The 12,509-nt window shown below is 40.3% G+C and overlaps 1 protein-coding gene across 1 annotated transcript in view; it reads right to left on the bottom strand.

Annotated features, from left to right (window-relative positions):
• Window positions 1-6,558: 6,558 nt before the first annotated feature.
• The window catches only part of LOC146420241 (E3 ubiquitin-protein ligase MYCBP2), a gene marked incomplete at its 5' end in the record, with an annotated part of 72,898 nt that continues 66,947 nt past the window's right edge, over window positions 6,559-12,509 (bottom strand). The window contains 7 exons of the mRNA XM_085048503.1: window positions 6,559-7,362; window positions 8,130-8,295; window positions 8,499-8,606; window positions 9,177-9,386; window positions 10,394-10,501; window positions 10,994-11,182; window positions 12,274-12,377. Coding sequence (XP_084904629.1) covers window positions 7,247-7,362; window positions 8,130-8,295; window positions 8,499-8,606; window positions 9,177-9,386; window positions 10,394-10,501; window positions 10,994-11,182; window positions 12,274-12,377 — 1,001 coding nt within the window. The remainder of the gene's footprint in view (window positions 7,363-8,129; window positions 8,296-8,498; window positions 8,607-9,176; window positions 9,387-10,393; window positions 10,502-10,993; window positions 11,183-12,273; window positions 12,378-12,509) is intronic.

The raw sequence follows: 12,509 nt of genomic DNA, 5'->3' as shown, positions 1-12,509 counted from the left end.
TTCAGTGTCTTCCATTCTCGCTGCTTAGGAATTCTATTTTCAGCCCTGTGTTCCAACAGAGCTGGTTTCTAATGGTGGGAAGATAGCAGCCCCCAATTACAGTTTCTAGTAAAGTCGAGTTATATTTGCATATAACTTGCAAACTGCTGGCGATGTGGGAGACAAAGTCAGACTCTGACTGCAAAGGCTGGAACCAGACCCAGGCCCAGTCTGTGGGGAGAAAGATCTATTATTTATCAACAAATACAGAGCGAGTAGCTGCTGCTTCTCCTGATCACCTCTCTTACTGTTTTAAGGCAGCATTACATGCATTATGATGTGATGTAACTGAGCCATTTCATGTGAGGTCAGTAAAAATATATCTTCTTCAATATTTATGCTCTGATCGAATTCTGGTTTCTGCAGAAGGAAAAAAAAAAGGAACATTTTTTGACCAAAACAAATATTTTCTGAGTTTGTGTAGAAGTCTTGGGTGATGTAACATCTGCAATTTCATTATTTTTAAGGAAATATTACTTTAAAATCCTTTCTTGCATTATCTGATTTACAATGTGTTGACTTACTGGGAGGGACTTCTTACAGTGCCGGGCAGTTACACTTTGCTGCCTTATCTTTGGATTAAACAAAGTTTGGCTTACTGCCTGTGCCTTTATTTGCTTTATTGTAACCGCTTGGGTATGTTTTAGGCACCCTTTGTGTGTGTAGGAGAGGAGAACAAGTGCAGAAAGAACTCCCAGCATCACATATTTGGGGGCATAGCAGCTAAAATCAGCAAGAAAGGCAGCTGCAGCTCTGTCCTTGGGGCTGAACCAGGCCCTGGACAAGGTGCAGAGCACTGACAAAAATGTCTGTGGTGTCTGTTGGCAAAGCACAAGAGCTGGGGAGTTCCTCAGAAGTGAATGAAAGAAAACCTACGGGCAGCTGATGGTGTGGGCTCCGGGTGACCCCCCAGGGCTGGCTCTGGCTTAGCTGGCAGGCAAAGCCCTGCTGTTGGCAGAGCTCTTGGACTCAGGTCTGAGGCACTGAGATAGGCAACACAGTCCAAGTAGTAAAGGTCCAAAGAACATTCTCAGGTCTGGGCTGGTCTGTGAAAAAGCCATATTGTTGCCAGTGGTGGCTGGGCACCTGGAGCTTTAGTCAGGAACTTGGACAGCTTTATCAGTTGTGTCTGCATTCTGTAGTTTCTCTGCCTGACTAATCACTTAACTAGCAGCTGATGACTTTTTGAGAGAGGAATATTTTAAATTATAGAGGTACAATTATTTTTATTTTTGTACACTTTCAGTAGTAACAGAAAAAGTCCAGGGCCTGTGCTGAGTCCTGCTATGCAGAAATGAGACTATTGAGGAAATTGCATTGTAACTTTTTGTTTTTCCAAAACAGAAGAAGAAGCTCTCTGAAGTTTCAGTTTCTCTGGGGGGAGAGTCACTCCCTTATGGCAGAGATGTGAAGCAGCCCTCACTGTCACCCTGTGAAGATGAGGAACAGCCCACAGACATAAAAGGCAAGAGATAGCCAGTAACATCCCAGTGTCTAATGAGGGATCTCACCTCCTCGGCTTGGGTTGCACAGGAACACCTCATTTCAGCTAGCAGACTACCCACCTGAAGAAGCCACAACAACGTTGCAAATGCCAGGTCTTGATTATAAATGCTGCACCGTTTAGCACTGAAAGTCTCCTGTGCTGATTTTCTGGCCATATTCAAGTAGCTCTGAAGCATTCCTGAAGCAAGCAGCTGTGCTCCACCCTGATAAGCCTGGCTCGAATTTGGCTAGGATAAGAATGCAGAGGGGAAAATCACAGAAGCAGTTGGAGGAGAGTTAAGTAACAACAAGAGATCAGATCCAGCTATGATGAAAGTATGTCAGGCTTGCAGGGCATGAATAGCCCACTCCAATTTAATGAAAATACAAGCTGTGAAAAATATGGGGAACATTAGTGTGATGAGTAGTGGCTGAAAGACCTGGTCTAGAATGTCTATGACAATGTTAATCTTCAGCAGATTGCAATGAAAAAGAAAAACCAGAGGAAAGCTGAACTTGTTTTTTATCAATGCCAAAATAAGTGAATGTTTCTCAGCAATGGATATCATTGGGGAAACTTCCTGGTTTTATTATCTTAATATGTCTATACAGGAAGACTTTCTAGGGCATGGAACTTTCTTACACTGTTAGAATGTGGTATTATGGACTGATCAAATAAGTATATTCTATCTATCACAAGCAAGGCCTTATAGAACAGGAGCTGTAAATCAACTTAAAAAAAAAAAAAGTAGCCACAAGTAAAATGGTCTTTAAACCAGTGGGCCTCAATTTAAGGCCTCATGGCCATAGAAGAACAAAAAGATAAAATAAAGGATGAGCAACAGCAGGATAGAGTGTTGCCTGCAAGAGGCTGATTACCTGATGTTACTGCTCATGCTTCAGTAGGAGCTGGAGATAATTCTTTTAAAAGGTTCCTCACTGTCTAAATATTGTTTCTGTCTCTGAAGGCTCTAGTAAGTCTTTCCAAATTAATGGCTCAGACGGTTGCTTCATGGGTAAAAGCTGTTGTACCACTCTGCTATTTTGTTAGGTGACACAGTAAAAACTGCTGTTTGCTGTAGTCCCTCTGATACAGGAGTCTCATGGCATGGCCTTGGCTAGGGCTGCATACAAACAGGCAGAGTGGGCTGTGCCCAGCAGCACAGACAATGCTTCATCTTTGCCATGGTGTGAGAACAATGCTGCTGGAAAGGGGTAGCACCAGCTCATCAATATGTTGATCTGACAGCATCCTGGTAGAGGAGTTTTTTGGTTTACAAGAATTTTCTCTGTGTTCTGTGTGGATCCTTGCAAATCAGTTTGGCTGACTCTGCCAGTGGGTGAGGAGTTAACATGATTAGCAAGCCACAGGGGTAAAAATTCCCAAACAGACTTATTGCTAAGAGGGGGCTAGCATTTGTATTAGGATTGACCTTGGTACCAAGGCACAGAAGGAGGGTACCTTATGTGTCATGTGAAATGTGTCCTGCAAGACACCCTAATGCTGGTTTTCACATATAGCTTGTTCCTAAGTCTTGTATCCTAGCACTGGGGGCAAAACCCAGAAGTTATTCACCAGTTCCTTGAATGTGTGGAAGTGCTGGATGAACAGAACTAAAGTCCTGCCAGGGGGCACCTATTCATGGGAAATGTCAAATTCAGTCAGCAGTAAGGCAGTCAGGGTGTGCCAAAATGTAGAATTTGGCTGGTGGGAGGTATGTAGTTGTGCCCAGCCTCCATCAGGAGGGAAATAAAGATTTATGAACCCAGGCCATTCCACAACCCACTGGGACTATGGAAAAATCCAAAGATGTAGAAATAGTGACAACAATCTTATGAGTAACAGTGTCTTGAACTGGAATGTTATTGCTCAAATTCTGTTTGTACTGGAGAAAAGGGAGACAGAGTTGGATGCAACACAGTGTATCATCTGAAATACATTATGTCTATTAGAGCAAAACCTGTGGGGAGTTGTGTTTAGCCTGTAGCTTGGATCATCCCATTGCAATTACTGCTCCGTGACAGTCTACTGCTAGAACCTGCCCTCAGGCAAATGCTTTAAAAAAGCTGTTGTTCAGGTCCACCAGCCAAGTTTCTACGTATCTTTGATAGGAATTGGCATTGGGATGGTGAATTACTGCTAGTGGATCATACCCCATCCGCACCAAACCACCCGCATCTCTAGCTTTAAGTGATGTGACACTGCTGCACTTGTGGCCACAGTGGAGCATGCACTCCCTTTGCCTGCCAGCATACTTCACACCATCCTTCCTTCTTCTAGTGGCTGCTCCAGCATAGTACGTGGCACAGGTGAGACCTAGGAATGTGGCTGGGTGGAGTGGGAATGCTCTCCAGGGCAGCTGACTGAGCAGGAAAGTTAAACTGTGCGGGGTAGGATGTGTATAAAGCCACATCCAGGAAAAGAATATTACTGAATTAACAGACAGGGAGGTGGACATACTAGATTAGCTGACATCTAATAGTGGCTAAGGATGCTTGAATCACCTGGGATGCAGAAATGAGTGGGAGTGTAGAAGCACTGCCATGGATGGTGATAGCAAAGAGCACTGTGTGTGCTGCTCAGTGGATGACCTAAAGCACTGTCTCAAGTTCAAGGTTTCAGTGTCCAAATCTCCTATTGGCTACATGGAAATAAACTTCTTACATCCTAAGGGATTGTATTTCAACGAGCAGTCCACAGCCTACATGAAACATTGTGTCAAGAGGAGAGAGCACCTCCTGAATCCCAACAGACTGCAGAGATGGATCTCACCTGAGAAAAGTCCTCGGACCAGCTGGCAGGGAACATCTTTGGGTGATTATCAATGAGTCCTGATCCTCACTGCAGCTGGTTGCTCTGTAATGACTTTTTGTTCTGTATTTGGCTGCACCCCTGTAGGAATGCCTGGCAAGGAGCCAGATACCTGGAACGCTTGACAGTGCAAGTTCATTACCAGATCCCATCAGTGAGAGCAGGGGCTGCGACAGCCTTCCAGTACCCTCTGGACTGAGGGACAAGGCATCTGCCCTCCAACCACTGTACTCTCTCACCTGCAATGCCTGGCATAGCTTAACAACAGGGCTGTGGAAAAGCCCTGCAAAGTTTGAGTTCCATCCTGAATGACTAGGTGGTCCTGAAGCTCCCTAGCCAAGCCTCTGTCGAGGTGAAACATCAACAATGATGAATTAGCAAAACCTGTTTTGTAAGGACCAAGCTTATTCAGCCCTGATGGTGACATGTTAATTAGCTGTGTCTCATTAACTTCTACTGTTCACTTTGTGTTCAGTGGGTGGATACACCCATAAACGCTGAAGCTCTTTGTAAACTAACAATTCAAGTGCAAGCACTATGGCCTCCCCTTGGCCAGGAGTCGAGTTTGGTATGAATTAGCTGAGTGTGGTGGGCTGTGGCAAACAGGATGGTACAAACAAAAACTGACTATTTCCATTGCGTGGGCTGTGGATCAACAGCTGACAGAAAACCATGTGAGACTGCTGGAAAGGCATACAGCAATCTTATTGTGGACTGATCTGATTAGTGGCCTGTGCTGGCATCTGCTATAATCACCGGCAGAGATCGGCGTGGGGGAGATGTGGTGACGTGAATGTCTGAGACAGTGTAGGAGCAGCGTGTCCAAGGTTCAACCATTACGTGAGGGAGCTGAGCTCTGTGCAAGAGCCTGATGCTCACACGTGGCCGTGCTGCCTCCCTGGAGTGGTGATAGGGGATGGTCAGTGGTGTGTGAGAGAAAAATTTCCCAGTACTGCCTATCCCTCACTATCCACTTAATAAACATGAACAGTGTCATGTCCTTTCCACATAGTAATCTCAATTTCCTAAATTAATACTCACATTAATTTAAAATAAAAGAGAAGGCTGAAAAATTCAAAAATATAATTAATTTGCAATAAAGGTGCTACACTGTAATTTTCTAGATACGACAATGGGTCAGACATCCAATACAGGGACAATCCCTTCCCCGGTCCTGCTGGCCACACTATTTTTGATACAGGCCAGATGCCATTGGCCTTCTTGGCCACCTGGGCACACTCTGGCTCATGCTCAGTCACTGTCACCAGCAGCTCCAGGTGCTTTTCTGCTGGGCAGCTTTCCAGCCCATAGCACTGCACAGGGTTGTTGTGACCCAACTGCAGGATCCAGCACTTGACCTTGTTGAACCTCACACAACTGGCCTTGGCCCATTGATCCAGCCTGTCCTGATCCCTCCGTAGAGCTACAGTGGGTAAGATCAATTGTATTTCAGAGGTGTGTGAACTATTCAGAACTATTTCAAAGTGCAGAGATACACATGCTGCTCTAGGTAAACCTGTTTTAGGAGTGGGGCTGGACAAGATGATCTCCAAAAGTCTCTTCCAACACCAGTCTTTCTGTGATTCTGTGATTACAGATGTCTGAAGTTAGGCAAGATGGAGTCCACGGTTCCAGTCTGATCAAGATTATCTGATATGGATGCCATCCAACAACATCCTACGTGTAAAAGCCAGTAACACACTTTTCATCAGCTTCAAGACAGAAATGCCAGAAAAGGAATTGAACACATCTAAGATAAAAAAATCTAAAGAGAAAGTCTTACAGAAAAATGTTTTTACTTGACGTTGTATTTTGCATTCCTTATGCAGATGCGAAGGACTCAGGACTCTTATAAAATAAACATTTTGACATTTATGGCAAAAAGTGTTTGTCCTAAAAGTAGGAGTGATTAAGAATCTTCAGTAAAATATAACTGATCACAGATAATTTAAAATGCAGCCTTCCTTTGTGTTTTAAAACACTGTTGGCAATCGAAATGGAAATAAAATTTTTCGTATGAATGCTAGCACACTCATCCAGCTTTTCTGTTGAAAAATGGAGCAGTGCTTTTTATGTCTTAAGTACTTCCATAACTACCAGTTTACCCAAAAAACTTCTCTACTTTTTAAGAGTCTGCTGAAATAATTAAAGGACACCCTCCCTCTTTCCTCTCCCTCCCCCCACTCTGTTAAAAAGTGTTTCTGAAAATGGAGGCTTACACATTTGTTAGACTTTCACTGTATAAAAATGTACAGTGGCTTTATTGACATGTACATTCCATTATGTTTACAGCTGCAAGATATGAGGCACACTCAGTATTGCACTTCATTAAAATTTCAGGCTCAAACATAACCCAGAAGTTTAAATGAAACTGCTGTTGTAATTAATATTTCTTATACAGGACAAACATTGATACCTTTATATACAGTGTGATACTTGTTACATTTATGCCTTCCTAACACATTTTTTTATAACAGTCTAGGAAATAAACCAGAATATTCCTCTTTCCCATCCCCACTTGTGATGCGTTACAATTGTACAAGATTACAAAAAGTCAGTATACAATAATCAATATTTTTTCCTTTCTCCTGAAAGCCAGCATCATTCATAGTCCACAGACACACAGATCCTTTAATAACAATTGTTTATTTTAAATGTCCAATGTTTCCTAGCCGATGACTGTAATGGCCACATGCAAACACCTCACAAATTTTGATGTCTCGGTTCAAAAAATGTCAATATCTCACAGCAAGAATTATGTACATGGTATTTGGCATCCTTCTTGCACTGTAAATTGTTCCTTTTACCTGGGTTATGGAATGGTCCCATCCTCATCCCAGCTGGACTTTGTTTTCAGGACACTTGAGGGATGAGGGCACCTGTTTTGCTCTGGTTAAAAAAAATGCTAGTCTAAAAAGTGTGAGCGTTTCTGCAAACCCCACAACCCAGAGCAAATTCTTCACCAGTGGGTGGATGGACAACATGAAGTGGACATTCTGTTCCTTCAAGTTGTTTACCTTTGGGACCTACATGGAATTTAAGGGTGAGGGAAGGAAAAAAAAAAAGGATTAATGTTTGTAGACAATGTAAACAAACATATATTACATTTCCTCAAAAATACCCCCAAACATGTTAAGTGAAGGTAATACATCTCATTCAAATGTTGAATCAGTATTTGAAGAGAAAAAAAAATTATCAAACTGCCATGCAGTTTAAACCAATCAAATTCAAGTAAAAAAGGCAAGAAGCTTATAGATAGTCACTTAAAGAAGTCTTATTGCATTAATACTGTGGAAGAAATGTGCACAATCTGAGGGCAAAGTTGATAGTAACTAACAAGAGTTATATTCTGCAGTAAACAGTAATTCTAAGCTTATACCAGGAATCATACTTTATTTGTTTACTTATTTTATCTAAGTATCTTAACAAAAAGATCTCACATTTTTCCTCAATCATTTACTAATATCTAAGCAATATACAGCACATGAACTTAGTAACTAAGGCATGGGGGTAACACTTTGCAAATGATGGCTACCTAAGTACAGATACATCATTTAACAGTGTGCTAATTTTATCAGTACACAATTTTACACATCATTCTACATCTGGAGTCTGACCTGGTATAGGGAAATTGAAATGTCTTTCTGTATCAAAGTATCTAATGTTTGAATGATCAGTGCAATGACATTGCCAGAAAAACAAAAATATCAGCAAGAAGAGTTAACAGTATCAATTAGAACTTGTTACTTATTTCAGAATTCAGTGTGGTAAATCTGCTTTGTAGAAGTCCTACCTGCAGGACAGTGTGGGAGCTCTTCTTTAGGGATGCTTGTCATTCTTTGGAAATCATCATGGCAAGCATTGCAAAAATGCGTTGTCCCAAAACAGAAAAAAACAGCAACTGAACAGCAGTAGCGGCATTTGTATTCTAAGAAATCTGTACCGTGTTTGGGACACATCTGAACAAAGGAAAGCAAAAAACAATAAATGAAGCACCCATGTTCCAACAATCCCAACAACTCACTTCTACATTCTGTAGTATATATTGATACTATACAATATTGTACAATACATGTAATTACAAGTGACTGTGAATTATTGTACAGCTCAGGTACTCAGTTTCAGAATGAAATAAAAACATGAATGGAAGTTATTTACTCACCTGAGCCCTTGAAACGTCAGAGCATGCACCACAAATAAGCTCTCTTGGATCATAGTCATCTCCTTGTCCAGCCTCGGCATCACAACGAGCTTCACCACCAAAATATGCCTGAATTACATAAAGAAATGACTGGATGTTAAACCAGAGACAATAATTCTTTTAACTAATCTTTTCAGTTTAATCAATTCCATTTGTAAGGAGAATACAATGAATGACTGCCATTTGAGTGGCCTCCACTATTCTGCTCTCTCTCGACTCTAAGTAGGAGGTTTTGAGGCATTCAGACAATGTCTCAGTCTCAGGATGAACAAGACCAAAACCTGTGCAATTTACTCTGGTGTATGCAAGTGACTGTAGGTCTTTTGGAACAGTATTTGGATGCTCTCTGAACCCTATGTCAGAGGATTAAGTTGTAGCTTGAGGTGAACAGGTACTGGAGGAAGTAGGTACTGCATATTCTTTTAAGTGGCCATCAACTCACTGTGCTTTTGGTTTCCGAGCTACTATGTACATCTCATTTGCCCAAAACTAGATTTTTTTAAATGATGATTCTATGAACAATTTCTTTTCCTGCTTTTCTGCTCCATACACAATATATTTATATTATATTACAAAATGTTCTCTTCTAAGAAATTACTTTTGAAATGATAACATACATTTAATAACTAATCACCATACCTTTTTGCACTTGTAGCAAACATAATAAGCGTATCTGTTCATAGCATAGCCAGCTGGGTCATTATAAAATCTAACACCTGGCGTTGTGATGGCCTCACTCTTGTGCAGCCCTTCATACTCCAATCTCATTAGTGCTTTTCTCCTTACATCTTCATAGAGTTCTTTGATTGGATCAAGCAAATCCTTTAATACTGTGTGATTGATTTTGTTCTGAAAGAAAAAAAAAGCTGATTAAAGTATCTTGCATCATTATCCCAACAGCTATGATAATTTGTGTTATGATCAGGCACAAATAGCACAATAGATGTAATAAAAACATATGAGCCTGGGCAATGGACATTTCAAAAAATGGCTGATGTAGAATGTAGTCTATTTGCTGCAAAAATAGTATCCATGAATTCTTTTTCTATGGCGTGTTGTGATATGGAAACATCAGCCCTTCACAAGACTAACCACCAGGGGGGTGGTGAAGAGTATATGAAATGTTCACCAGGCATGGGAATATTCTGACTGTATATTTTCTGTAATTTTGGTCCTTTCTGCCTTACTGCTCAGCAATTAAGCATAATGACTGACAGTCCTCTATGGCAGCTATTTGCCATTTAGTGACCACAAGCTATTGCCATAAATTACCACAATGCAACATGCCAGAAGAAGCACAGTGTGCAGAATGGCTGACCATTCCCAAATTTCAAATTCCTAGGGTGGGGTAAGGCACTCTTCTTTCCAGCAGCTATCATATGCTTTTGCTTACAGCAATTTTTTTAGAGTACAAAAGGAGTTCTTAGTAATTTAAGTTGAACTAAGTACATGTATTCTTCAGCTCTGCTCTCATGCTGAAAAGCAAAGCAGCTTTAAAAGCGGTTAGGAAAACAGAGAATTCCTGCCTCAGATAATGTGCATTAAGATTACTTCTTCCCCTCCCCACCATCACCAAATATGGGGAATTTACAAGCTGATGGTGCTAAGAGCAAAACAGTATTATGACAGTGTCTGGAGTATGCTTTCTTTTTAAGAGGACACCTGAGGGAACAGTAGGAAAAGGTAAAAAGATGCATCAATGCTAATCTTTCTATGGCAACATGTGAAAGTAAGAAAACAGTCACATACAACTAATTTATACTATAACAAGCAATACAGTATTAACAAATAAAAAGCCAGGAAAAGCTAAATATCAGGTAACCTGCTTGACCTAGTCAGGCACACAGCTCATTTACCTTGCAAATAGGGCAGGACATAAACCCGAAAGTTATCCTTGGCCCAAGCCATCTGTTTTCTAGTACTCGCTGACAGCATTGCAAATGGAAAACATGGCTGCAGTCCAGCTTTAGAAAAGAGTAAGTGAATAGTGAAGTTACATTAACCACTAAAGTAGAAGTAGTTATTTGCTTTTAAGTGGCAACATATATCAATTCCAATATTAATTTATTTAAAATACTAGAAGACTCCTATTTTCTTCTTTACAACAAGAAAGAATATAAAATGGGTACTAAAATCCTAACCACTCCAAGACCACCTATGGACATGTGAAATACATGTGAATTATATCTAACTACTTCTGTTTTTCTCCTTCATAAAATACCAGGTATCTTAACAAAGTAAACATAGCAAATTATATTGATCCAATTTGCTTTCCTGAAATAGAATTAATGCTAGACAAAAAAAAGGCTTTTTAAGTAGCTTAAATATTGTTATGATGTTTGTTTTCAAGTTTTTAAGAGTGTAATTTGAAAGACTTTATATTTTCACTCCCTTCACACTACACATTACAATCATAATAGTAATCTCTTAAAAGGGGAAAAAAACAAACAAAAAACCTGGATAGCTGGTGCTGCTGAAAGTGCTTCAGTAAAGCAGATCATGCACATGTCATCAGCATCTTGTTTAAGAGTTGTAGCGTTTTTATCGCAGCCATGCAAGCACGGCAAACAGTGCTCTTCGTTCTTAACGCCTCCACAGGGATGACCACAGGGGTGCGTCTTGCTGCAGGCAATCTTAGCATACTCCTAAACAAATTAAAAGTAATGAGTTAATCATCTTTTCCCCTTCACTGGGTGTTTTGACAGTTTCACTTTTTGAAGGACTACTGGTCCGTGCTGAGCTGAAAGAGTCATGACTTACATTGTCTACTACTGCATCAGGGACTTGGGAAAAGCTGCATGTTGTGTACTTGAAATAACAATGTTTCCTTTGTTTACCTGCACTGCTCCTGAATGTAAATGGCTTAATGAAACCATAATTTAGAAATTTCAATAGAAAGAGAACTGTTCTTTGATCCTCCCATGTGCATTTTATATATTGAGTGCTTTCTGCATGAACATTGCTTAGCCTGTATTAACAGCCTTTAAGATATCTGCAGGTTTTGGAGAGGTATCAAGTAAACCACTCCTAAGAATACATTATAAGCTAATCATTAACCAGCATAAAATGCTTTTACACGGAAATGGATTTTTAAGCATCTCTAATTCTCATCCCTAATAAACAGAAAACTTATAAAAGTTACCCAGAAGCTAACAGCAAATTGAACTGAATTTAAGTAACATTATGTCTTCATAGGCTGAGAGAGAAAAAATGATGACCAATACGCTTCATTCAGACTGAAATAAATAGAGTGGGGTAAGAAACTGGCTAGGATTTGGCCCTCTGCCTGTACACCCACACTGCAGGGCACAGAAACACTCAGGATACATGGATACAGATGACAAACTGGACAAGTCTTGAATGTTCTACGCTCACATAATTTGGGCAAACTTTTAATCAAGCTTTCCAGTACATTTGGCTTTATATTGGCAGTGTGTATTTTACTTTGTAATTGCAAGACTGTTGTGAAAACTTGAGATACTTTTGAAGATAATAATGAAACTACCCAGTATGTTAGTTGACTATTAGTGTTTGTAGCCTGTAATTAAAATAAACATTTACAAACTCAGAAGTATTTGAATAATAATATTCAGTAGTACAACTTTTTCATATGAGAGGTCTGATTTAAAATGGACCACAGGGATAAACAAGGTTCATTCAAAATCAGAAGCCCATTTTATCCTATGATATCCTCTATTTATGTAATTAATGATGATTGATATTTGCTAATACACACCTGGCAGTCTGCATCAGAACAAACACTTCCCACTGCTGATAATTCTGTTCCACTCCTACATCCACAGAACCGACATGCATCAGAACTGCTGGTGGTCGGTTTGCCTACAGCCGCAAGAGAGAACAAGAACAAAAATGTTCTCATCAAACACAAGGAACTGATACTCTAACAGACATCAAAACAGCAGTCACAGAAAACAACCAGAAATCCAGAAATTCTTATGCAGCTATACTATT

This window comes from Lichenostomus cassidix, unplaced genomic scaffold (genome assembly GCF_008360975.1).
Source record: "Lichenostomus cassidix isolate B80296 unplaced genomic scaffold, HeHo_3.0 HiC_scaffold_466, whole genome shotgun sequence".
Classification (NCBI taxonomy): domain Eukaryota; kingdom Metazoa; phylum Chordata; class Aves; order Passeriformes; family Meliphagidae; genus Lichenostomus; species Lichenostomus cassidix.
The sequence above is the reverse complement of the archived record's forward strand: the minus strand, read 5'-3'. Positions and strand labels throughout refer to the sequence as shown.